The sequence below is a fragment of the Kogia breviceps genome, chromosome 9 (assembly GCF_026419965.1).
Source record: "Kogia breviceps isolate mKogBre1 chromosome 9, mKogBre1 haplotype 1, whole genome shotgun sequence".
In the NCBI taxonomy this organism is placed as follows: domain Eukaryota; kingdom Metazoa; phylum Chordata; class Mammalia; order Artiodactyla; family Physeteridae; genus Kogia; species Kogia breviceps.
The window spans coordinates 75859798-75886983 of NC_081318.1; the positions used below are offsets into that span (position 1 = coordinate 75859798).

At 38.0% G+C, this 27186-nt stretch overlaps 1 protein-coding gene across 9 annotated transcripts; it reads right to left on the reverse strand.

Annotated features, from left to right (window-relative positions):
* Nucleotides 1-3442: 3442 nt before the first annotated feature.
* Nucleotides 3443-25225, reverse strand: TRA2A (transformer 2 alpha homolog). 9 transcript variants are annotated; one of them, XM_067042680.1, is made up of 10 exons: nt 24973-25202; nt 24370-24459; nt 15192-15505; nt 14777-14910; nt 11170-11335; nt 9255-9443; nt 6553-6668; nt 5030-5155; nt 4505-4572; nt 3443-4335 (listed from the first exon to the last, which is right to left on the reverse strand). In XM_067042680.1, the coding sequence occupies exons 5-10, from the start codon at nt 11200-11202 to the stop codon at nt 4325-4327; spliced, it is 543 nt and encodes a 180-aa protein (XP_066898781.1). In that variant the 5' UTR covers nt 11203-11335; nt 14777-14910; nt 15192-15505; nt 24370-24459; nt 24973-25202; the 3' UTR covers nt 3443-4324. The 9 variants fall into 9 exon arrangements, with proteins under 9 accessions (XP_066898781.1, XP_066898784.1, XP_066898780.1 ...); XM_067042683.1 differs by having other exon boundaries at nt 15203-15505; nt 24973-25186; XM_067042679.1 differs by lacking the exon at nt 24370-24459 and having other exon boundaries at nt 24973-25207.
* Nucleotides 25226-27186: the final 1961 nt, after the last annotated feature.

A 27186-nucleotide genomic window follows, 5' to 3' on the forward strand; every position in this document is an offset into this window, starting at 1 on the left:
ATAGCAGGATACACCAGAGAGAAATAGTACCAAGCTAGGTATGTGTGAATCTTTTAGGCTTTGGGGGTTTTTGCTATGTCCCTTTTTTTTTGCATGGTAAACTATACATAAAATTTACCAGTTGTTAAGTGCACAGATTTGTGGCATGAATACATTCGTTGTTGTATAACCATCACCACCATCCATCTCCAACTTTTTCATCTTCTCCAACTGAAACTCTATTCATATTAAACTTTCTAGTCTCCCTTTTGTCCTTTTAATTTTTCCAAATTAAAGTGATCAGAGCCACATTCTGTGTTCTAAAACTGTCATGCTTCAGTTACTCATGTATCCATGTTCACCTTTGAGGGGAAAGTAGGATAGTCTATTTAGGCCCTCTCTTTGAAGAGTCTCAATTTTTCCAAGTTTGTCAATTTTATCCCCAACTCATCGTTAAAGTATGTTACCAGTTACATTCCCTGTATCAAGGAAGTATCCTCTCAAATTTACAAAGCAATATATATAGTAGTTTGAAAATTATGCCATGAAAATGTATGCCTGGATTAAATTATCATCAGAGAGATACAGTAGTCGCTCCTTTCACACTTTCTGTAGTTTCAATTACCTGAGGTCAACCATGATGCAAAAATACTAACAAACAATTCTTAAGTTTTAAATTGTATGCCATTGTGAGTAGTGTGATGAACTCTCGCACCATCCTGCTCCGTCCTGCCTAGAATCTCCAACCATCAACATCATCATAGATCCAAGATCCAGCATCACCTGAAGCAGATGATCTTCCTCTGACCTATCTTCAGGTCAACAGTAGCCTAACAGTCTGTCATTCACCTCAATCTTGTCACACAGGCATTTTTATCATCTCATATTATCACAAGTGTAATTACAGTATAGTATTTGGAGAACACAATCATGTAACTTTATTTCAGTTTATTTTGTATTGTTTTTTGTTTGGCCATGCTGCACTGCTTGTGGGATCTTAGTCCCCAACCAGGGATTGAACCTGGGTGCTCAGCAGTGAAAGCGCAGAGTCCTAAACACTGGACCACCATGGAATTTCTTACAGTATATTGTTTGTTTTTGCTTTTTGGCCGCATTGGGTCTTAGTTGCAGCACGTGGGATCTTTTGTTGTGATGTGTGGGCTTCTCTCTAGTTGTGGCAGTGGGTTTTCTCTCTCTAGTTGAGGCACGTGGGCTCAGTAGTTGTGGCATGTGGGCTTAGTTGCCCCGCGGCATGTGGGATCTTAGTTCCCTGACCGGGGATCAAACCCGCATTGCCTGTATTGGAAGGATTCTTTACCACTGGACCACCAGGGAAGCCCTAGTATATTCTTTTAACTGTTCTACTTTATTATTATTAATCTCTTACTGTGCCTAATTTATATGTTAAACTTTATCATAGGTATGTACATAAAGAAAAAAAAAGTGTAGTACAGGGTTTGGTACTACCCATGGTTTCAGGCATCCACTGGGGGTCTTGGAACGCATACCCCCAGGATAAATGGGGAACTGTACATACCTAGATTGCACTTCATAGAGTCCTGTGAGGACTCATAACTTTCTTTTTAACCTTGTGAACATCATGTTGAAGTTTCCTGACTGGATGGCCTTTTTAGGGTCACTTGCAAGCACGTGTAGGGCAGAGTTAGTGAAATCACTTTAAGTATACAGGATTCCATAGTATGCATATTTTGTACCACTATCATGTTGTCCTCGCCATTATTATTTATTTATTTTTTTGGCTGCATTGGGTCTTCGTTGCTGTGCACGGGCTTTCTCTAGTTGCAGCGAGTGGGGGCTGCTCTTCATTGCAGTGCGTGGGCTTCTCATTTCGGTGGGATCTCTTGCTGCAGAAAATGAGGTCTAGGCATGCGGGCTTCAGTAGTTGCAGCACACGGGCTCTAGGCCGCACGGGCTTACTTGCTCCACAGCACGTGGGATCCTCCCAGACCAGGGGTCAAACTGTGTCCCCTGCACTGGCAGGCAGATTCTTAACTACTGTGCCACAAGGGAAGTCCCGCCATATTGCTTTTCGTTTTTTTGTGGTTTTTTGTGCGGTACGCGGGCCTCTCACTGCTGTGGCCTCTCCCGTTGCGGAGCACAGGCTCTGGACGTGCACGCTCAGCAGCCATGGCTCACGGGCCCAGCCGCTCCGCAGCATGTGGGATCTTCCCGGACTGGGGCACGAACCCGTGTCCCTTGCATCGGCAGGCGGACTCTCAACCACTGCACCAGGGAAGCACGGATTTTTACTTTAATACTATAGGTGAACCCATTCTCCCCAGCAGTGCTGAGCCCTTGGTTATTGTCTTTGTCCTCTCTGACCTCTTTTCTTCTCCTCCAACACTTCCAGGTATGTAACTGCCTTACAGCCATTATGCATGCTGTACCCTATACCTAATATATTCTTCCCCCACGTATCTACAAGGCTCCCTCCCTCCTTACCTTAAAACTTTACTGAAATTCCACCTTCTTAGGGAAGCCTTCAAAGACTGGCCTATTTAAAACTTCTAACCTCCTTACTCCCCTTTTCTCCTTCCCTGCTTTCTTTCCATTAATGCCTATGTAACATCTACATTTTTTGTTTCTTAAAAAAAAATTTGGCCGTGCCGCAGGGCTTGCAGAATCTTAGTTCCCTGATCAGGGATCGAAACCATGCCCTCCGCATTGAAAGTGTGGAATCCTAACCACTGGAATTCCCTACATATTGTCTTTAATTATGTTCACTATCTCTTTATATGGCTATTAATTCTCCTCCAGATTGTAGCCAACGTTTTTACTTTTGTTGATGATATACAACTTAAATATTTAAAGTACTCCTAAGGTCAACAAATTAATGTTCTCTTTAGGGTAATGATTTCCAGTCTTTAAATAACCTGGTTTTAAGAACAAAAACCCTCTAGTGAGCAACAAGAGACAGCTTCATTCTCTGGATAGCCCCTATTGGCAAAAAAAATTTTAAAGAAATTTGAAGAGTTCGCTTTTTAATAAAGATGTTGAGGTACTTCACTTCCATAGATCCCACTGATCTATTATACAGATCATAATTATCTAATTTTATTCTCATTGCTTTGAGGGAGAAAACAAAGGAGGCTCATGCTCCTTTACCTTTTTATAAAGGTGACCTGAAAAATCATCCACCTCTTCAGGCTAACAGCCTCCCCTTTCATTACATTACAGACATTTAAGTGTGCTTCCTATTAGAACGTGGACTTCTTGAAGAAATGAACCATATTATTTATCTTTCCTTCAGCATAGTGTGTGATTCAGAATACTCTCAATATTTCCAAATTGGCTGACCAAAAAAGGGAGGAAAGAAAAACAGTTTTTCAAGACTGGAGACACAGATTATACATTCAGGTGTAAGCAAAAATGTTAGGAAAAAGGAAATCCAAATTAATCCAGTTATATTTTGCCATTGTACCACAATAAACAAACAGTCCCATTTTCAAAGAAATTAACTTTTATTTGAAAGGAGACTACCCTTCCCCTCACTATTTCTAAAGACTCTATACAACAGCCTACTTAAACCATTTCCCCAATACCAAAATTTCTAACAGCAAAGCATACAACTGCTCTAAATAATAAATAATAAGGCTTGTCCTTCACTGATTAAACTTCAAAAATTTCAACACAAAAATCAAACTTTACGTTTTTAAGTTTTAACAAATGTATTTTAAATACAACATGTTTTGTAAGAGTCCACAAGCTTTCCATCTCTAAAAAAAGACACAATTTTTAGGGTTCAAAAATTCCGTTCTTCAAAAGAAATGACCAAGTGTTTTCTTCTATAGCTTCAAACTTTCTACACTCAATTATTTGATTGCTCCATGCCACCCCAGACAAACCTGACATGACTGAACTACTTTATGTTACTAACTTCCCCAAAAGAAAGTTTAAAAAGGAGTTTGTAGTAAATGCAGCTCTCTAATACCATGTCTAATACAATATCTAACACAAAAGAAGCTTTAAAATGATCATTTCTTTCCTCATTCGATTAGGCAGGAGTTAATTTTCTATAAAAGCAACAAACAAACAAAAAACCATTTACAGAAGCGTTAACACTGGGGGGGGTTCCTTGTTTTACTCAAGATGTTTAACTACTCAAAATGACAACAATTACATCTTTAAGAATATAATAAAAGGGGTGAAAACAGCAATACAATCGACAAAGTGTAGATGCTAAATAAACCAAAGATGTTTTTAAGGGTTCTTTTTTTAAGGAGTAGGAAGGATTAGAAGCTTGGGGAAATCCAGAATTAAACAAAAAAAGAGAAAGGGAAAAAAAGAAAGAAAAAGATGTCCTCAACTGCAACCACTCTGTTTATCAATAGCGTCCTGGAAAAGAGTAAAAAAAAAAATTTTTTTTTTAGTCAAATGAGAATTATAGTTTGACTTGCCTAATATTTTCCCAACTGTTAACAGTCACTATATACCTTAATTTTCTAAAATAAACCATTAATTAGAAATGAGGTCCTTAATCCAACAAAAGCAAAAGTGTACGTACTTGGGCTATAGGAACGAGATCTTGATCGTGATCTGTACCGACTATAGTAAGGAGAAGGCGATCTTCTTCTGTAGGAAATAAAAGATTATTCAGCATTTCACATAATCACCACACCGAGGCAGATAAAGCCAAAAATTCCATCATTCAAAATAATAATGGACATAAGATGAAAGCTATTAAGTTTTCCATGTGCCAAAGATACTAGAACAGTATTGGCCAATACAGATAATTAACCTCTTTTCTTGGTCTTGAGAAAAATCATTTTTCCTACTTTTAAGAAAGCATCATATAACATCTATTTAATGCATGCACACGCTGTGCAGCATGTGGGATCTTATCTTAGTTCCCCAACCAGGTATCAAACCTGTGTCCCCTGCGCTGAAAGCGCAGAGCCTCAACCTCTGGACCACCAGGGAAGCCCCATATTTTAAATATTTTTATTAATACACATTAAACATAAATTAAAAGTGCCAAACACTACTACTATCATCTAACTTAGAACAGAAATCCTAAGTTAAAACATACCTGTACCGGTAATCATAGTCTTCGTACCTGTCGTACCCACGATCATATCCTCTATCATAGTAAGAATCTCGACGTCTGCCACCTCCTCCACCTCCACCTCCACCACCACCGCCTCCACCACCACTGCTACAGAAAAATGTGAAAACTCTACATCAGTGTGAATGATTACCTTCTGTCACTGTTTAATATAAATGGATGCTTAAATAAAATGGAAGGAAGGGAGATTGACGAGAAAGAAGAGATAACCCTTTCATGCCAATTACTTCCACGTCTCACTTTGCTGACTCCCATGGTATTCTGCATTTGCTTCATATGTATAACATAAATAACCAGGAATAATTTCACGAAACTCTCCAAACTATAAAATGCTCTTCTATTAACGCACTATCCAAATCAGCAAGACCTTTTCCATAAGGTGAAAAAAGCATCGTGCTTTTTCCATAAGGTGAAAAAGTACCAAAATGCTAAGACGTATGTCCTATGACTACTTCAAAAGCAGTTAATAAATATCAAGAATTTAAAAGTAACCAACCCTGAATACCAAAGAGAACTGAGGTCCAGTGCTAAAAAAATTTCAAGGTCTGCCGTTCAAACCTCTGGCAGTGAATTTAAACTCTAAGCCCTCTTTTTCCTGCTCTTTTCCCAACTCCTAATCATAGGGACATTATTTTCTTTCTTTTAAAAAAAATTTGTTTATTTATTTATGGCTGTGTTGGGTCTTCGTTTCTGTGCGAGGGCTTTCTCTATTTGTAGCAAGCGGGGGCCACTCTTCATTGCGGTGCGCGGGCCTCTCACTATCGCGGCCTCTCTTGTTGCGGAGCACAGGCTCCAATGCGCAGGCTCAGTAATTGTGGCTCACGGGCCCAGTTGCTCCACGGCATGTGGGATCTTCCCAGACTAGGGCTCGAACCCGTGTCCCCTGCACTGGCAGGCAGATTCTCAACCATTGCGCCACCAGGGAAGCCCAGTGGACATTATTTTCACTATTACTACTATTTTCAGTAGGCTCTCCTTGTCAAATCCTATATTTTCCCAAGAGGCTTCACATTAAATGAAAGCCTGTATTTCTTCTTTCACTCTTAAGAAATACTGCCTTTGGTTATATCATATTAAAAAACTTTTATAAAAGTCCCTATTTATGTTGTACACAAGGCAAAACTGGCTTTTTAAAAAAGAAAACATTAGTATCAGTAAAACCATTCCATATACACAGAGGCTTCCAAGGACACATAAACATTAAGAGAATATTTAAAAGCATACAACAAATTTCTAGTATTTAATATTTTTTCTATTTCTGTAGTACAAGAAAATAGCCAGGAATGCACTTCAATAGTTTTAATTTCTCCACATGCTCAAATATACATATAAAAAATTAAGGAAATATAACGATTCAGAGAATACATAGTCATATTAAATAACTTTCAATTCAAATTATAGAGAAAAGAAGTTTATCTTTTGATTAATCAAAATTTTGCACACATTTCTGGCTCCTAAAATTCAGCTTAGGAAACTTGAAATCTTACTGAGTTGGTCTGCCCATGTATATGCCTGGTGTAGGTGTGTGCGCTCTCTTGGTGATAGAATAATCTACACGAATTCTTCTACCATCCAGCTCCATTCCATTTGCCCTTTCCATAGCCTATAAAGGAGAACAGGCACAGAAAGTCATGCATAATTCACCAAGGAGAAACTATCAAAACTGCAAAAAATTTAACACATTTTTCATTTGAAATTTCAAAAATTAAAATTCTCTCTTTTTTTTTTTAAAATTTTTATTTTATTTTTTGTGCTACGCGGGCCTCTAACTCTTGTGGCCTCTCCCATCGCGGAGCACAGGCTCCGGACGCGCAGGCTCAGCGGCCATGCCTCACGGGCCCAGCGACTCAGCGGCATGTGGGATCTTCCCGGACCAGGGCACGAACCCGTGTTCCCTGCATCGGCAGGCGGATTCTCAACCACTGCGCCACCAGGGAAGCCCTAAACACTTCTTTCTCAAGTAAGAAGGGCTAGGATTTGATGTATTAATCCCTGCTATACGCATGTCAATAGTACTGAGTTTTCAACGTACACATGGACACTTAAGCAGGCCTCTGCTGAAAGATTAGGGGCAGCTACAGCCATAAAGAAGGAACCACACAACCAGGGAAGCCTGCAGAATTCTGAGGCTTCAGTAACTAGCTTCAGTCTGAGCAACTCAAAGCAGAAGCTGCAACTCAGTGGACAAGTCTAAAATTGTCAAGCCATTCCTTAAGTAACACACTGCCACCTAGTGAACTCCAAATATAAAGGAACTTCTTAATCGGCTAGCAAGTGCTATCTTTATGTCTGTGTTCACATGCCTTAACACTTTGTTGCCCTTTGGTACTAATACCAATAAATGCAAAAATGAATCCAACCACTTTAACATATTATACAAAGTTCTCAAGAACTAAGCAAAGTTGCCATTTTTATTTTATCTTATCCAGAAATAAACCTAAGAGGAGGAGGTGTGTGAAAAGACTGGACAAACAAGTTTAATATTTAAAAAATGTTTAATTATGATATTGTTTGCACTTTGCAAACTTTCACTTCAGGTCAGATATCCTGGTATTTCTAAATTTACACCTTTATCCCTTAATTGAGAACAGGAATAAACCAATCACAAACATGTAACAGTAAAAAAACCCATTACTGTGTCTATCATAATGTCTATAACATAAATGCCTTAACTCAGAGCATTATTTTATTACAATTATCCAGGGTTTTTCAACCACACCACTATTGATACATTTGAGGCCTGCTAATTCCGTTGCGGGTGGCTATCCTGTGCACTGTAGGATGTTTAGTATCATCCCTGGCCTCTACCACCAAATATCAATAGCATCTATTAATTTTGAAAGATACTCTTTTATTACGACTGCTTATACCGCAATCAAACATTGTTGATGCAAAGAGCAATAATGACCTATAGCCAACTACTGTCATGTGTAAAATGGTACAAAAAAGGCCAGTACCTTCCATTTCTTTAACAAATGACCTTCAAAAATTCCTTAAAATGGAATTTTCTAATTCAGTCAATATAGATGAGGCAAGCCTACTGCTTCCTCTATAATCCATTACCTAGAACATTAGAATAGCACTATTTCAAATCCCTGACACTGATCAGGATCATTTTGTTAGGCAAATTAAGAACGGCACTAAACAAAAATGAAGACGTACCAATTCTTTCCATGTATTATTTTTCATTTATAGAACAGAATGGTAGATGAATTTTAAGAGAATAGATAAACAAAGCTCTGTATAGACAGGGAGCTAATTAGACACTTACAAAAATTAAACAGATTAAACCTAAACACAATTCTTTTTTTTTTTCCTTTTTCTTTTTTTGGGGTTGCATTGGGTCTTTGTCGCAGTGCGCGACCTTCTCACTGCGATGGCTTCTCTTGTTGCTGACCACGACCTGTAGGCACGTGGGTTTCAGTAGTTGTCACATGTGGGCCCAGCAGTTGTGGTTCACGGGCTCTAGAGCACAGGCTCAGTAGTTGTGGCGCACGGGCTTAGCTGCTCTGCAGCATGGGGGATCTTCCCGGACCAGGGCTTGAACCCGTGTCCCCTGCATTGGCAGGCAGATTCTTAACCACTGGGCAACCAGGAAAGCCCTAAACACAATTCCTTTAAAAGGTCAATGTAAGAATTTGCTTGGGGCATGAATAAGGGTTATTCAAAAGAGAACACTTATATATACTTCACCTTTTCCATTAACTTTCAAACACATAACCTCACTTTACAAAACCGGATTTCAATAAAGATATGCCTATACCAGAGAGTATTAGCTGGAAAGTGAAACTGGCCATTCCAATTCTAATACTGAGAGGTAGAGTTTAACTCATGTCAGACAATGAAAGAGAACATAATGTTTATGGAACTGGGAGTTTATAAATCAGCTTTTTTTTTTTTAGAATTTTTTTTAATTTTTTAAAATTTTTTGCGGTACGCGGGCCTCTCACTGTTGTGGCCTCTCCCGTTGCGGAGCACAGGCTCCGGACGCGCAGGCCCAGCCGCTCCGCGGTATGTGGGATCTTCCCGGACCAGGGTACGAACCCGTGTCCCCTGCATCGGCAGGCGGACTCTCAACCACTGCGCCACCAGGGAAGCCCTATAAATCAGCTTTTAACAGTAACTCAATACTAAATAATGCACATCAGAAAATTTTCAAAATGACAAATAATTACAAAAACAAAATTACCTCCTTTGAGTCATCTATTCTCTCGAAATAAACAAAAGCAAATCCTCGTGATCGTCCAGTTCGCTGGTCATAAACCACATTGACACCACTCAATGGTCCGTATCGAGAAAATACTTCACGAAGATCTCTCTCTGTTGTGTACAAACTGAGGCCAAACACTCCTAGACAAGTGTTGGGATCTGGATTTGCCTGTTGAATAAAGATGTTATTTAACTTTAAGCTCCAAATTAAAATAAAAACACACAGAAATACTCTGCTTAGAACACTTCACCCAATACACAAAGACTATATTGTTTCAAGTCACTTGGAAACAAGAATTTAAAAGAAAAAAAAACAGGCGAGCTGTATTTTACAGTTCATAGTACACTCAAGCCTTCTTTAGAATATACTTCAGGCTGCATCCTGAATAAAAATGTCCCTAACTTTCTAGCCCAGCAATTTTCAGAACATATCCTAAGAATTCATCCTTAGTTAAATGCCATATTTTTAGTTTATTCAAATGTTTTATATCCCTTATAGATTTGTACTCAACGTTGACTTCATCTGCAATTGCTGATTAGATTCTCCTCAATTTTCATTCTTTAGCAAGGATAATCTTTCAAGGTTCCCACAATCCAGATTTGAAAAATTAACGTGCAAATTTCAAATCATTATTAAATAATAGCAGACTCCACCATGGTTAAATACAAACCCCAATGTCACATATCCAAAACTCAATTTCCTTATCAATAATAAGGTAATTGACTCAGAGATTAAAAGTATTACTTCATTGAGGAACTTTGCACATTGCTCAATGTAAGTGTTAGCTATTATTATTACTACAGAGCTTTTGCTATTTCCTTGCTACCCCCTTCCCACGGTATAACTTTTAATCTCAGTATTTTCAACTCAGCTTTTCATTTCAATTCTTGGAACATATTGCTTCTTCCCAAATTTCCTTCTTTTTTAAAAATAAATTTATTTATTTTATTAATTTATATTTGGCTGTGTTGGGTCTTTGTTGCTGCGCATGGGCTTTCTCTAGTTGTAGTCAGCAGGGGCTGCTCTTCATTGCGGTGCATGGGCTTCTCTTGTTGCGGAGCACAGGCTAAGCACATGGGCTCGAGGCACGCAGGCTTCAGTACCTGTGGCACGAGGGCTTAGCTGCTTCGCGGCACGTGGGATCTCTCTGGACCACGGCTCAAACCCGTGTCCCCTGCATTGGCAGGCGGATTGTTAACCACTGAGCCACCAGGGAAGTCCCCAAATTTCTTTTAACAACTCAAAATTTTGTCAAAAAAAGAAAACACTTGGGCTTCCCTGGTGGCGCAGTGGTTGAGAGTCCGCCTGCCGATGCAGGGGACACAGGTTCGTGCCCCGGTCCGGGAAGATCCCACGTGCCGTGGAGCAGCCAGGCCCGTGGGCCATGGCCGCTGAGCCTGCGCATCCAGAGCCTGTGCTCTGCAACGAGAGAGGCCACAGCAGTGAGAGGCCCGCGTACCGCAAATAAATAAATAAATAAATGTGATTGTAGTCAGTGTATAAAACTGGAATACATTAAAAAAAAAAGAAAACACTTGAATGCATATAAACAATATTCATACAGCCAAGGATGTTTCTGGAGTACCACTTTTAAACAGTGCTCTAGCTCCCATAAAAGATATTATACTATGACTAAATACAAAGGAAAGACAAAATAAGCTTTCATTAACTTTTTTTTTTTTTTAATTTATTTGGCTGCGTCAGGTCTTAGTTGCAGCACTCGGAATCTCTGTTGTGGCGTGCAGGCTCTAGAGCATGGGCTTAGTTGCCCTGCAGAATGTGGGATCTTAGTTCCCTGACCAGGGATCGAACCTGCATACCCTGCACTGGAAGGTGGATTCTTAACCACTGGACCACCAGGGAAGTCCCTCATTAACTTTTAAAAAACACATACCCTGCTGCCTGTATGTCTTCTCCGGTTAGACATTGGAGAATGACTTCGGCTCCTGCGACGCCGGTATTCTGGTGTATAGGACCTACTTCGAGATCGTCTCCTATGAGAGTGAGAATGGGATCTGGATCGAGTATAACGTCTATGAGAATGCCTCCTTGACCTCGACCTTTGAGAGAAATAAATTTAGGTAAAAATACTGGAACAAAATGGCTAACACTGTTAAAATCAAAAGCAAACAGACATCAAATGAAGGTTCCCTGAGCAGACAAAACCAGGTCAGTCATTAATTTACCATAATCACCAAATACTGTGAAGACACTGCCTGCTCACCATATAAGCTGCTTTGTAACAACACACCACTCACTAAGCCTCATTCCATGTTTGGTTGGAGTGCTCCCAGTTTGCAAAGTGTCTTTTTGGTATGTGTACAGTAAATTTTTACTAATTATGTTCATGATTCATTGGTTTTACTTTCGCTTTCCGAACTTTTGACAATGCCAAGGAACTATGCGTATATATATCCCTGCTTATTCTCAGCTTGTTTCCCCTTTCAGAGGAAAATGTATTCTTCCTCACTACATCTCCTCCTTTTTCCCAGTCTATCCCTTCTAAATGCACTCTTCCCACCTTACCTTACAAACACATTAAGGCTCCACCTTCTTAAGAAAGAAAAAAATCAACTAGCACAAGAACGAAAATTCTTTAATATTCTACAACATGGATAAACCTTGAGGACATTAGGCGAAGTGAAATAAGCCAGTTATAAGAAGACAAATACTGTGTGATTCCACTTAGATGAGGTACTTAAGAACAGTCAAAATCATAGAGATAGAAATAAGATGGTGGTTGTCAGCGGCTGGGAGGAGAATGAGAGTCATTATTTAATGGGTAGAACTTCAGTTTTACAAGACAAAAAGAATTATGGAGACGGATGGCTGTGATGGTTGCACAGCAATATGAATGCATTTAATACCAGTGAACCATACATGGAAAAATGGTTGACTATAAATTTTGTGTATTTCACCACACAAAAGACAAAGACAAACCACCAACTACCATTACCATCTCAATAAAATCACTTGATTCTTATCACATTTTCAAAATAGTCCTATATTCCCTCCACTGTTAAATATCCTTTCCAGTCTTTCCTTAGGCTGCTGCAATCTAGCATCTGCTAAATTAACTCGTCACAACCTAAATCCCCACTAAACTAATAATAGTCTTCATGTCTAATGGTCTTCATTTCTTCAAGCTTTCTACAGCATCTCGCCAATCTCTCTACTGCTGATTCCCTAGTTCATCTCCTACCTGATTATTTCCAATTGCTCACAGTCCTTTTTCTTTGCCTATTAATGCAAAGAAAATGCCATTTCTTATTACTATTCATATGATCTATCCTTAAACACCCAGAATGAAACACCCAGTCATGAAAATCATACAAAATAAATTCTATGAGGCATTCAATAAATGATATAAATGCTAAGGGCCAGAAAGTTTAAACAATAAAGCTAGGAGACTTAAGATTCTACTAGGCAGACAGGGGAAAAGTGTTCTAGGAATACCAAGAACAAAGGTTCCTTAGCAAGAAGTCATGGAAATGTGATTAGAGAATTGCAAAAGAGTATAATTTGCTAGGAATTAGGATACTTATAAAGCAAGGAATGAAAATGAAGATGACGAAAAGGACTGGGACAAATCTTGTGTATGAAGCTTAGAGTACAGCTTTATTGAAAGGAGGCAAACAATCTTGAGTGGGAATGAAAATAATATGAATGGCCTACTATCTACAAGAAATTATTCACTGGCCGGGGTGGGGGAGAAACAAGAAAATAACTTGTGTTTTATATGAATACCAAACAGGATATTTCCTATTTTCCTTAGCACCAATTTATAGCTTCAATTTAAAAAATAAAAAAAATTAATAAGACAAATTGTCCATAAAATATTAATAGTTACATTTAAATGCAGTTGTCCTTCGTGTGGGGGGCTGACTGTACCATGCCATTTTATATAAGGGACTTAACCATCTGAAGATTTGGTATCCGCAGGAGAACCAATCCTCCTCCAACAGATACTGAGGGAGGACTATACTAACAAAAAGTGACATTAATTTAAAACCTTTCAGGACTGCTTACCTTTTCTCTAAGTCAGATAGTGATAAATATTATGAAAAAAATTAGGAATAAGGGAATAAAGAGTGTGCATAGTATTTAATGCTCTCCAGTGATACAAGAGCAGAGAACTGCATCAAGTGATATGAGAATATCTTGATGGAAGAGAATTCTAGGCTAAGGGCAGCAAGTGCAAAAGTCCTAAAATGAAAATGTCCTCACTTCTGTTTCTACACCTGAATTCTATCTAGCACTATTCTGCACATGTGGATTCCATTAAATACGTAGAGAGGTTAGCAAATCAAGCACTAAGCTGGATCCTGGATACAACAGAGAAAAAGACATAGCTGTGGATCGCAGGAAAAGTACAGACTTTTAAGTGATTCTTCTGTCTCATGCCCTCTTGCAATCTCACTCTATTCAAAGACATAAATTACCTCTTTAAAGAAGAAATTACAATGACTTATCAAACCGACTGTCCAGGTTGTTTTTATTTATTTACTTTAAATTTTATTTATTTGTTTATTTATTTGGCTGTGTTGGGTCTTCGTACGCGGGCTTTCTCTAGTTGTGGCAAGCAGGGGCCACTCTTCGTTGCGGTGCGCGGGCTTCTCATTGCGGTGGCTTCTCTTGTTGCAGAGCACGGGCTCTAGGGGCACTGCTTCAGTAGTTGTGGCTTGTGGGCTCTAGAGCGCAGCCTCAGTAGTTGTGTTGCACAGGCTTAATTGCTCTGCAGCATGTGGGATATTCTCGGACCAGGGGTCGAACCCGTGTCCCCTGCATTGGCAGGCAGACTCTTAACCACTGCGCCACCAGGGAAGTCCCAGGTTGTTTTTCACTGTTTCTTCCGCACACCAGTACACTTGGGACATCTGATACAGTGAGCCCTGCAGTGGCTCACTAGAGTCTTTGTTTTAATCAGTGTAAGTGGTACTGGCTGGGGCTCTGAATCACTCCAGGACCACTTCCTGCCAAATGTATCTGACCAGAGTTCCAGGCTGGACCTACTTAGTTAGAATCTTCAGGGAAAGGATGTAGCTGGAAGGTGAAATTTGAAAAATCTTCTCAAATCATTCTGATAACCAGTACAACATACATACATCAACCATCTCTGCACTAAACTGCATGCCAAGTCTCCAATAGAGAAAATTACCTTTTTGTTGTGCAAATATTATTGAAATAAAATCAAACATTAACCTTCAAATGCCAAGCACATTTAAATCAAACACATATTTAATTTGTATTAACAGTTAGCATCAGATAGATTAATGGACGAAGGGAAGATTCTACCCTATCTAAGTCTTTGTATCTATTATGTATCATTCATTTCTAAACCATAGCTTAAAAAAAAAGACAACTTCATGATTTTGAGTCTTCAGTGAAATTTCCACAAAAAAATGCAACAAAAATGAGGGATTTGGTAAAAACCACTTCGCCCTGAAAAATCCAAGAAAAGCATTTTAAACATACTTACATATTATTTTAAACACACTTACCTGGATTTTGATCTTGATCGAGAATGGGATTCAGAGTGTTTGGAAACTCTTGATGGACTACGAGATCCTGACCTGCTCTCCGATTTTACACGAGCAGGAGTTCCCGTTGGAGATTTTGACTGAGAGCGAGACTCCTAACAAAGAAGACAGTATTACAAATGGCACTGGTCACGTAGATGCCTAACACCTAACATTTAAAGTACCGTAATTATTTATATTGATTGCTCCTGAAAAACAAATGGTTAGGCAACACCCTCCAGAAAAAAATTTCAGCTCATTAATAACCCATTGTTAATACTGCTAACTGTCCTCAGTAATTCCCTACTTGAACCAGATCACCAATTCTCTATTAACTAAGTAATCATGCAAATTCATCTACAACTTGATCATACAGACACTGGAACATAAACCATACATTTACTTAACCTAGGACCCATTCATTCTTCCAGATTCTTTTAATTCTACTTCACTCTTGCTTTCTACTTCTCTTCATTCTTCATTGAGTTTTTCATTTTTCATACTTCGTGTATTCTTCCCCAATTCAAACAATTCAAAATAGCCTTAAAAAAAAATATTCAAGTGCTTCTATCTGACCAATCTTCTGTTCAATTTTTTCCCCCATTCAATTTTAATTTTCTGATCTTTAATACTTTTCATTAGCCTTCTTTTATCTTGATTTATCTTCCACATTCTTGGAAAAAACTCTTCAATTTCTTCACGAACATTAACCTTAATGGAAAAAGAACATTTAGTATATTTAAGCACGTGGGGATTATAAAACTCTGCTGGAGTTCAGAATGTTATCTACCAAATGGAAAAGCCAGCAGGTAAAGTGCAAATAACTAGTTTATTAAAAAAACAATTTTATAATCTTTAAAGTTGTTCAAAAGTCTAGTTTCTAACAATTAAAGAGAATTTACTGAATTTCTCTAAATGTTTTTACCATACTCTTCACCCTCCTCCCCTTTCATGTTTCATCCTAGTTCCTAAAACGTGAACAGTTTTAATATAAATACTTAATTCAAGCATAACTCTAACAAACTGTAACCCCCCCCACCTATGCCTTAAGTTTTCACTAATTTATAACCTGAAGATGCCCAGTGATCTTAAAATAAGCTTTCACTAAGCCATGCTAAGGTATCAAGATATAGTTAAAGTAAAGCATCAAGGCTGAAATATTTGTACACACCTATCTAAACTCACACATTGTAAGACACATGTTGAGGTTCAAAGAAGTAAAAAAAAAAATTAGTAAAATCACTACCATCTCCTGATTTTGTGTGACCACTATCTTTGCTCACTCTGACTTAACCAGAAAGATACAACCTGAAATAAAACAAGCATACTGAAAAAAACCAAGGGGAAAAGAAAGCATGAAATTTTAAAAATTTCCCCTTTGGCTTGTAAATTCCTAGTAGTAGATGTATTTTTGCAACTGAGCCATTTTAAAAATTCTATTTTATCCAATGAAGTATATAACGTACATTACAAAATTAGTATCATGGTCTTTGTTTATCCTACCTCTTCTGTTCATAATTTTTGCACATTTTATGCAGCTATGCATAATTATACTCCCTTCAGTAACTATATCCTTTATCAGAAAATTCACTGGTTAAAAGCCTGTTTTTTTTTTTTTTTTTTTTAACATTTGATAGACATGAAGCACTTATGACCAAAGTAGCATGGACAGTTTGGTTTCTCTGTCCACTTAAGCCTTGATTATTAGTGAAAATAATCCCAATTTCGCACCAATTTTCATTTAGGCTATTAAGACTATCACGCAACTTCCTTAAAGTTTTCCTTCAGGTTTAATGTCAAAAGACTTATTCATCAAAGACAGTACTAATGCTGCTAGGCCTATTTATTTTTTTCAGATGAAAACAAAATCAAAATATATAGCTACCTTTCTGTTCAATATCAGCTTTTCCCATTTATTTACCTACAATAAGTCTTTCACCACATCTCAGATACTTTCTAAATTTCTGGACAGATGCCTGGAGCAGGCACAGCAACTTAGGCTTTTTCATTCACTGAAACTGTAAAAGCAGCATATTCAGGACTAAAAACAAAAAACAAAAGTATGGCTAATTCACTTGTAATTGAAGTCTCATGGGCCAGTTCAGTACCTATAATTCATTAGGTAAAAATATATTCCCCTCTCCCTTTTGGCTTTCCCTCATATAAAACAGATCCCCTGGTATAAATCTACAAACATCACCACAGCCTTTGTTATACATATAGAAAGCTTTGTGTTCTGTAACACTCTAAAACCTTTAATTTTTAGGATAGAAATCAAAATTTTATACATTAGGTTTAAGCCTTCCATCATAAAAACAATAGTTGAAAATTATTCAGTAGTGGTGAAAATAACCACTTTTTAGGTATTAATGTTAACAAGGTAACTCCGTAACAACTTAAAATTTAAATTTTAAATCCCATTTCTGGTATAGCAACCCATTGGAAAATATGCAATTTTCCTTTTAGTTTGTAACAAAAGCATTAAGATATGACAGAATATCTTTTCAAAAGACATCAGCAAATTTAAAAGAAGGCTTGCTTTTTATTATCCAAGGTGTCACAAATACCTAACACCTCCTTTGTTGCCTACTCTTCAATTTTTATATCAGGGAAACCTCAAACTACATATTTTTTTCCCCCAGAATCATTCAAGATTAAGAAAAAGTAACTTCCCTTTAACTTATAAAGATGTCAATAATTTTAACTTCCAAAAGCAATTTAGAGACTGATCTATCTAAAAAGTAAATCAGGAACTGTCAGTAAACTTAGAGAATAAACTGCAAAGCATAAAAAACTTTTGATCTTCATAATTATTTTTACTGTAATACCAAACAAACAGCCTGTCATTGTAAAGAACTGGTAGTTTAGTCTTCAAACACACATGGTCATATTCACAGTTTTAAAATAACATTCCTCAAAGGCTGATAACCAAATAAATGCCACTTTCACCAAACTGTGCATTGGAAATCAGGCAACCATAAGCCCTTTATGGACAAATGCTAGATTATCCTTTTCTACCTTTGACTTGTCTTCATTATGAAATGGTAATTTCAACTTTTTCCAAAGAAATTCATACAACTATTCAGAATTTGGAAACGGAATTGAAATTGCGAAGAGAAAAATAAACTTAATATTGAGAAGGGGTGTTATCTGTCCTGTTTCACTAGAGACTACTTAACCTGCTCTTAAAGCTGTCCAGTCAAGAAGTTCTGCAAATTCTTCAGGAACCTGCATCTAGACCCACCAACCATTAAAAATATAGTACCTACTTGAAATGGGCAGATTAATGACTCAACCAAATAATATCACGAATTTTAACAGAAATATATCTTAAGGAGGCTTCCAGTCTACCTTACCTACTATAAACCAGGAGCTAGGCAGAAAGATCTCACAGTACAACCTGCTTAAATAGTGTCCCTTTGTTTTCTGAACTATTTTTTTATTAACAAGATGCCTCTGGTGGTAGCTGAAGGACACAGCCAAAAACAAAAAGAAGGCGCTAACTACAATTACTAAGAAAGTATTATAGTGTATCCAATACAAGCAAAGAACTATCTTTCTATGTATAAAAATAGTATAACCAAGTACTATTTTTTAAACCAGGAAAAAGGTTATTAAATATGTTCATGTTGTCGAACATGAACGATTCCTACAGCAAACAATAACTGCAGGGTCTTTTAATACAGCTAGTATATTATAGATGGGAAAAAAATTCTGACCATATGTATGCTTAATACTTACAGCCCGTTAAAATAAACCAATATAAATGCTATGCTGTAACCCACTCTAATATTATGGCAAGGCAAATGCCAAGTAACAATGCCAAGTTTACAGAAATTCAAGTCTATATGAATATAGTATAAGCTTTTACAACGAATTCTCAAAATTATATTTCCCTACTACTTTGTGAAATTGGAGATTTCCACAGAAACATACTAGTGCATTTAGGTAAACTATATGTGGGGGTGGGGAGGATTTTAAATTACCCAAATAACTTATATTTATTGTACTAAGAACTTCATTCTTTAGGATTTGAGGGAAACCTTCTGTTTACTCACTTCTTTCATTTCAGTCTAAAGAAACAGCAGTTCTGCCTCCTTCCTTTCGAGTATGATAGACTGCTTCTTTTACAGATTCATCCTTAGGCTTGTAAAAGAAATACTTTCACTCTCTTTTTAATCCATAACTGGTATTAGAGCCATTTCTTAAAAAGAAAATACCGATTGCTCATAACATTAGCTATTTTTAAATGATAATTTCCCCTTTTAAAAAGTCATACCAGTATGCTGCATTCTAAGTAAGATTAAAGTGGTCTTTGTATCTACAAAGGCTCACACATATTCCAACCTGTATGTCTTTAAATTCTCTAAAGTTTGGAATAATTTTGGCAATGTGTTAGACAAATTATTAAGGAATTGGCAGTTAAACAAATTTAAACTCATGTCACACTGTGAAATTACCTGTAAAATCTACAAATCTTCTGTACAAATTTTATTTATTTATTTAGTTTGGCTGTGCCACAGGGCTTTGCGGGATCTTAATTTTCTGTCCAGGAATCAAACCCTCGCCCTCGGCAGTAAAAGCTCGAAGTCCTAACCACTGGACTGTCAGAGAATTCCCTTCTATACAAATTTTAAATGTGGCTCATAAACCGGTGGGCTTATATGCCACGATCAATTGTAATGTCCAAAAAGCTAGTGTATAAGTGGCAACTTCAAAGGTACAGAAACAAGTGTAAAACGACTAAAGTGGTTTAACTATATTAAAACAAACTACTAAGAACCTGTTACAGAATTCCCTACTTCTGTTCTCATCTTCTAATGTCATGGGGTATTTACAAATCTTGAATAAGTAACACTACAGGGATTTACTTTCAAGGAAAAAAATCATAACTTTTCTTCTACCTCAGATTGGTCAGGCCTAGTCACTCACTTTGGTGAAAATCATGAGACAGTAAGGACTATACAGAACTACATACAGCAGTAAGTTAAAGGAGGGAGGGGAAACCACACGTCCTTCTGTTATTCCCTTCTCAACTTTTTTTTTTAGTGTTTACTGATTCTTTTCCCCCTCTGATCGCTACCATTTTCTCACCTCCACTTCAGTTCTACTAAATTGGTTATGACATGTGAACAAACAATCAGTATTAATTCACTCAGTTTGTGGATATATACCTTTTATAAAGGTCCCAGGGTTAGTTACTTGATGCCTGAGCACCCACTGATGCTATCAAAGAGGTTTTCGCACTGTTCACAAGTTCTAAAAAACTATTATGCTGATTACTCATGGTTATTTCACACCTGTTATATTACACACTATACCATAAGTAAGTAACCTCAGTTCATTTACAAAATTAAGTCCATAAACAAAGTTTATCTGTATTTTTTTAAATGACTTTCATTCTTAAATATTTAAATCTCTTGATATTCTTTCAGATCCCAAGACTCTTTATAATCATTTTAGGAATGGTACAAATCATAAAAAATATCTACGACAAATCTGTAAAATTAGTTAGGCACCATGGGTATGATCAGTTGCACTGCTCTTTTTAAAAATCCCAACTTCTGCTTATATTGAGCAAATTAGCATCCTTCAGTGAAAGAATCTCAAATACAAAAATTTGAGTGTTAAAACATCTCCTTATGTTTTACAAATTTTCTGCTTAAATGGATGGGGGAATAAAAAAGCATTAAAATTGGATAAACCATAGTACTTTAGGGAAAAGAAATTAAACCCAAGACACATAAGACTATCCCCCAAGTTTAATATGACTCCTACTAAAAGGAAGCCTTACTCTTTTGCAACAGGTTGATGAGATATATAAAATTAAATTGCTGAAGAAGCTGAACTAAGTGTTTTTTTTTTTAAGTTAAAGTGCTAACAATCTTAATCTGTAACAGGGATTCAATCTTATTTGTATTCTTTGAAAAAAATAAAAAGAAAGAAAGAAAGAAAAGAAAAAAAAGAAAGGAGAGGGTTTTTTGTTTTTAAAAAAGGAGCCAGTCACCAAGCTGGGTTTTTAATGGCATAGTCATCACCCTTATTATTATTACGAAACAGGGTTCAAAGAAGCAAAAAAAAAACACCAAAAAACAAAACTTCCCCCATTTCTGCTATTCTTCAACAAAATATCTTAACACAGAGAAATTTAAATTCCAAACTGATACAGATAAATGTGTTTTGCTCTTCACTTTTATCATCCAGGTAATCATCTCATATATTAAGAAGGGGGACACTAGGAATCTCTTTAAAATATTCCAGTTACTCAAGAAGCCAGAATAAGCTCTGAAAAAAGGATGCCAGAGTAAGTAGTATCCTTTCTCTTCAACTATTCTACAAAGCATAGACAATTGTGGAATTATAAGGTAGAGAATCCTTAACCTCTATTAAGAGCACTGGGCCACTGTCAAAGAAAAAAATTGCACTTTACGTTTTTCTAAGTTTCGTTCAAAAAAAAATTAGGGGTAGAGGGGAATAAGTAAAATAACAAGAAAGTCTTAATTTCTGTTCCCCTTAATTTCTATCAAGGACACTAAAATTTTTTGAGGTTGAATTTTAGTTGAAGTTGTATTCTTTTTCTGACGATGACATTCAAAGTCATAGATCAAGTGCCAACCTCACTCCCAGCTCCAAAAGACATTTCCGCTTAAAATTCTGTTAACTTGATATACATGTTCCAAGCAAACTGCTTTAATGGACCTACTTATTGATATTTTAATGGCACCACTATTCTCCTGGATCCCTTAAAAATGTCTCGCTCATTCTTTACATCCCACTGCTGTCCAGTTTAGATCAGATTTTTCATCAGCTCCTTCCTTAAATATTTCAAGTGTGCCCTGCTGGTCTTCCTATATTAGTCTCTGTTCTTTGCTAAAATTCCTTTCATTTCGCCATTCCCAGAATTCAAAATCCATAGATGGCTCCTTACTGCATATTCCATTAAGTCCAAATTCCTAAATGTAGAATTCAAAATCCTCCATTATCTGACGACACAGTCGAATCTATCATGTCTCATTAGTCCAGCAGCCTCTTCCTTGTCTCATCCTTATAATCAATATTCGTATTTCCCTTATCATAATGTCCAGCATAAGTTTTACATACGAGATAAAGCTTTCCCTTTCCTCTAAGCTCACGAAACTGCTCAGCTTTATTTTCTGAATTCCTTATTAATTCTATCACACAGCACTTGATTATTATATACTTACTTTTACCCAGATGTGAGCTGTCAGTCATCTCAAATCAGACTCCAAGCTCTCTTTCCCTCAAGAACACCTGGCCTTTACTAAAAAGGTAGTGGATGCTCAACAGTTTCACCCCAGGCAGAAGGGAAATTGGTTGGTTAACTGTTAGGGTTACTTATAACAAAATTCGGCCAATTACATTTTCTTTCCTAAAGCTCTTTTACTCCAGTCCTTTGAAAATGCAAGAGATACTAATATATAATGGAAAATTAGGCTCCTGTCATTGTTTTCAGCAAACTCCATTAATGGCTCTGAGACACTGAAGTGCAGTGTGCTCCTTTAAAAAAAGTAATCAAAATATATACACAGCATAGTTTAAGTATACAATGAGCAATGGACTGGGACTTGTAAATCTCAGATTTCTGGCTGCATGGTCTTCTGGGCCTCAGTTTTTAATTTCTTAAAATGCTAAGAGTTCTCCAGCCCCTGCAAGTAGGAACTATTAGTACAAGTCCTGTTTCTTTAATATGTTCCAGTCTCTAGGAACTTACCCTCTAATTTTAAATATCTTTTCAATAAGATGGGGTTAAAATGTGTTGTTTATTCTGTACATAAAGCAAATGAAATCTGAATACTGACCTATCAATGTTTTCTCTAATTTGTTTTAGTCAAAAAGTTTGAAGTATAATAACTACTTAAAACACCTCAGAAACATTACTTAAAAATCCTTTTTCTGAGGCTCTCTAAAAGGTTACTACATTTAGATACAAAGATAACACAACTGTATTCTATAAAACCTTTTAAAATTGCTGGTTTGTGGTTAGTTGATAAAAGATCACTACAGTTTAAAAACCAAAAGCACTGGTGAATATGAAACTGCTTTAAGAGAACAACAACAACAACGACAAAGCATACACCCTCAGAAAAGTTTCTGGCATTTTAATTCTTCACCCAATTATGAATAAAAACAAATACCTCAACCTACCAAAAAAAAAGAAAAGGTAACAGCTGAATGTATTTATTATACAATCGGAGTTCATTAATACTAAAAACACATTTGGGTATCCCATGTGAAAAAATATTTTCTATGACCACAAACACTCTAAAAGACGAGGAAAAGGTAAAAACCTTTTTCTATTAAAATAAATTGTTAATGCCTACATGCATTTTAGCTTAAAACTGGGTGGGAATCTTACATTTATTTGTTTCTCAGATGGGTAAGGTAACAATTATCTAGAACTAGCCAAATTCAACCTGATGACTACATAAAAAATAAGAACTTAAAGGAAAACAAGGTCCAAAACAGTAGTCCTCTTCACTTCACCACAAACCAAAACAAACATTAACTGCCCCAAATTGTACTGAAGTTAACTGAAGATTAACAGACTACAAAATTTCTTCCCATAACTACCTAACATTTTCAAAACACGAAGCAGCTTATGACTAACGACCACCTAAATACCATTACATGATTTTAAAAACTTCTGTTGGGACAATCAATACCCCATCCTAAAAAATGAGCAGGTTCAACTATTCATTAATATCTACGCTCCAGATTTTATTAAAGAAATCCAATCTTAAAGGCATTAAAGATAGCTTTGTCTCTAACCTCAAAAAGAAAAGCCTAAATTGACCTTCTGATTTAACTGTCTGGTTCCAGATGCTTATCTTATGAACTTCTAAAAAAATGACAAAATTCATTCCATCCAGCATACACCTGAAGTGTTTTTTATGAGTTTCCCCTAGTGACCAGAATGCCAACACAAGAGCCAGAAAATGCTGCCTGGGGACTGTTTTCTTTTCAGGGTTCTACACTAGCTCACATCAATTTTCACTACGAGGGTAACTTCGGAAATATAACCCAATCATTGCTAAACGTTCTAGTATCTTTAAGCTGAGGATAACGTATCTTTGTGATGTTTACATTCATCACATCCAAAATAATGAAAAACTTTGAGCCCTCTTTGCTGGGGGATGGGTTGAGAAGAGAAATGGAAGACAGAGGGCCGGTAGTTTTCAGGTAACGTTCTGAGTTAAGAGAATAGAATTAACTACAGTAAAAATACTGAGCCATGAAATTTGTTCAGTTATGTAAGATTAAAACAGAAGATTCCCTTTTTTTTTTTACCGTAAAAACCTGTAAAGGAGTGGTGAGTGTTGAGGTGAAAGGTCATAGGAAGAAAAGCATTAGAAGGTGAGATATAAAGAAGAGAAAGAGATAAAAAAGCCCAACATCAAGGAATTAGAAAAATAAGGCGTTATAGCATTTCCACATTCATTTTGAAGTGAAAGGAAAGCAGAAGGGACATTAAAGGAAAAGGGCTCCTCGCGTAGTTTTCCCCTCACAGCTCTCGTCTTAAGAACGCTTAAGGGTCGGTGCGGTCGTTGACTAACCACTTCATTAGGCTCGTCCCACCTTCAACCTCAAGGCTTTCGCCTTTATAGACGCAACGCCGCCGGTTCCAACAGAGACGCGGCCGCTCACTGCAATAGAGAGCCAAGGAGACACAGGCCCCAGCTAGTCCCACGCCAGCTTCTCCCCGCCCGGACAGCAGCCCCGCGCACTTTCGACCCCGAGACCCTCTACGATGCTCGGGGTCGCCAGAAACGCCACCGCAGGAAGCACCTACCACTATCCGGCCGGGGGGAACTCCCTGCCGTCTCCTCCCGCCCCACCGGGACCCACACCTCGGAACAGAGATAAGGAAGCCTCGGGGTGGGGAGAAGGCAGGGCGCACCGCTGGGGGAAATCGGACCCAGGGGTCCAGCTTTCAGTCTCCAAAGAAAGGGAGAAGGGGAGATTATCCGTGGTGTTTGGGGCAAGAGTGTAACCCAGAAGCCATCTTGGGATGTGAAGAAGCGACCTCGATGGCTCCAGAGGCTGCTCCCCGCGGGCCCCCGCAGAACTCCCCGCAACCCCGCCCGACCGCGCTCGTCCCAGAGAAACCCCGAGCATCGGGCCGCCGCCGAAGACGGCTCCCGCGGCTTTGTACTCACTCTGCCCTCGAAGTTGTTCTCCTCTACATCACTCATGTCGGCCAGGCACTCCCCAGAACTAAATAAGAGACAGGTCTCGGCTTGAGGGCCGATGGCCTAATCAACCAGCTGACTGGACCGTGGGGAGGAGGAAAGAGTCGGCAACAACAGCCGCTCCACTCCACTCCCACTCGGTCGCAGGCTCCGGCAAAATGGCGCCGGTGCCGCCAGAAACCTTCTGGCCTCCGGAGTTCGCGACGTAAGGAGGCGGAGCGTCTCTATGACGTCAAGTGGCCCCGCCCCCAGCGAGGATTTGCTGTGGCCCCGGCCTAGCAACGCGGGCCGTCTGAGCTCTGACCCTCCGCGTCTTCTAACCGAATGTCCACCAGACCTACCAACTTCAGACTCCTTCCAACGCGTCAGTCCTTTTGAAGATTTTCATTCACCAGATAAGCTTTTATTGACCTTGGTTCCTTTATATATTTTCCAAGTGGATTCTGATGGAACAGAAAAAACTGGAATCGTCTACATAATTAGTAGGCTTTTTATTTTGAATGTTTTCCGCACTCTTACTTTTCTCTGCCCTATGTAATACTATTGAAATAATATATGCACAGGTGGGGTTATAATGAATGAAAAGTCACAGTTCCTTGCTTCACTCCTCCCTGAGGCAACTGTGTCAATTTTATTTTTATTGTTTTTTTTTTTTTTGCGATACGCGGGCCTCTCACTGTGGTGGCCTCTCGCGTTGCGGAGCACTAGCTCCGGACGCGCAGGCTCAGTGGCCATGGGTCACGGGCCTAGCCGCTGCGCGGCATGTGGGATCTTCCCGGACCGGGGCACGAGCCCGTGTCCCCTGCATTGGCAGGCGAACTCTCAACCACTGCGCCACCAGGGAAGCCCTCAATTTTATTTTTAATAACGCTTAATTCCCTACTAATCTTAGGGAACTAAGCATTATTTGACTTAGTTCCTAATCTTCTTTTAAAAAATTAATTAATTTATTTATTTTTGGCTGCATTGGGTCTTTGTTGCTGCATGCGGGCTTTCTCTAGTTGCAGCGAGCAGGGGCGGGCGGGGGGCTAGTCTTTGTTGCGGTGCATGGGATTCTCATTGCGGTGGCTTCTCTTGTGGCGGAGCATGGGCTCTAAGCGTGTGGGCTTCAGTAGTTGTGGCTTGCAGGCTAAGTAGTTGTGGCTTGCAGGCTCAGTAGTTTTGGCGCACGGGCGTAGTTGCTCCGCGACACGTGGGATCTTCCCAGACCAGGGCTCAAGCCCATGTCCCCTGCATTGGCAGGAGGATTCTTAACCACTGCGCCACCAGGGAAGACCCCTTAGTTCTCTAATCTTTGACTTAGATATTTCCTTATATCTTCATAGTCAAGACCTCCCAAATCTATCTACTTAGTTCCCAATCATGGTGGTAATTTCTGAGGTGAATATGAGCTTTATTTGTATTTTGCAATTTTAAACTTAGTGTTCTCATAAAAATTTTTTTTCCATAATACTTTGTGATGAAAAGGTTGATGTGAACCTTCAACCACAGTTTTATGTTAGGAAAGGTAATTGAAAAACATTTTTATGAAGATCGCTACCCCAGGGCAAGATTTCAAGATTTGACTGTGTCTGCTATTGATAGAGCTAAACATATATAACACCTACTTTTTTAAAAAAAAATTTATTTAAATATGGTTGGTTTACAATGTTGTGTTAGTTTCAGGTGTACAGCGAAATGATTCAAAAATATATATTCTTTTTGTACATTCTCTATTATAGGTTATTACAAGATATTAAGTATGGTTCCCTGTAGGTCCTTGTTGGTTATCTATTTTGTATATAGTAGTGTGTATATTTTAATCCCAAACTCCTAATTTATCCCTGCCCCCCTTTCCCCTTTGTAACTACAAGTTACAAAACTATATGACTGTGAGTCTATTTCTGTTTTATAAATAAGTTCATTTGTATCATTTTTTTAGATTCCACATATAAGTGATATAATATGGTATTTGTCTTTCTTCATCTGGCTCACTTCACTTTGTATGATAACCTCTAGGTCCATCCACATTGCTGCAAATGGCATTATTTTGTTCTTTTTTATGGCTGAGTAATATTCCATTGTATATATATATATATATATATATATATATATATATATATATATATACCACATCTTTATCCATTCATCTGTCGATGGACAGTTAGGTTGCTTCCATATCTTGGCTACTGTAAATAGTGC

Excerpts from the sequence above, each read along its gene's own strand:
- TRA2A (XM_059074180.2), bottom strand. The coding sequence starts at position 25,008 with ATGAGTGATGTAGAGGAGAACAACTTCGAGGGCAGA. Across the intron at positions 14,911-24,972 it reads AGAACAACTTCGAGGGCAGA|GAGTCTCGCTCTCAGTCAAA; the intron begins GTGAGTACAAAG and ends CTTCTTTGTTAG. Across the intron at positions 4,573-5,029 it reads GACTATGATTACCGGTACAG|AAGAAGATCGCCTTCTCCTT; the intron begins GTATGTTTTAAC and ends TATTTCCTACAG.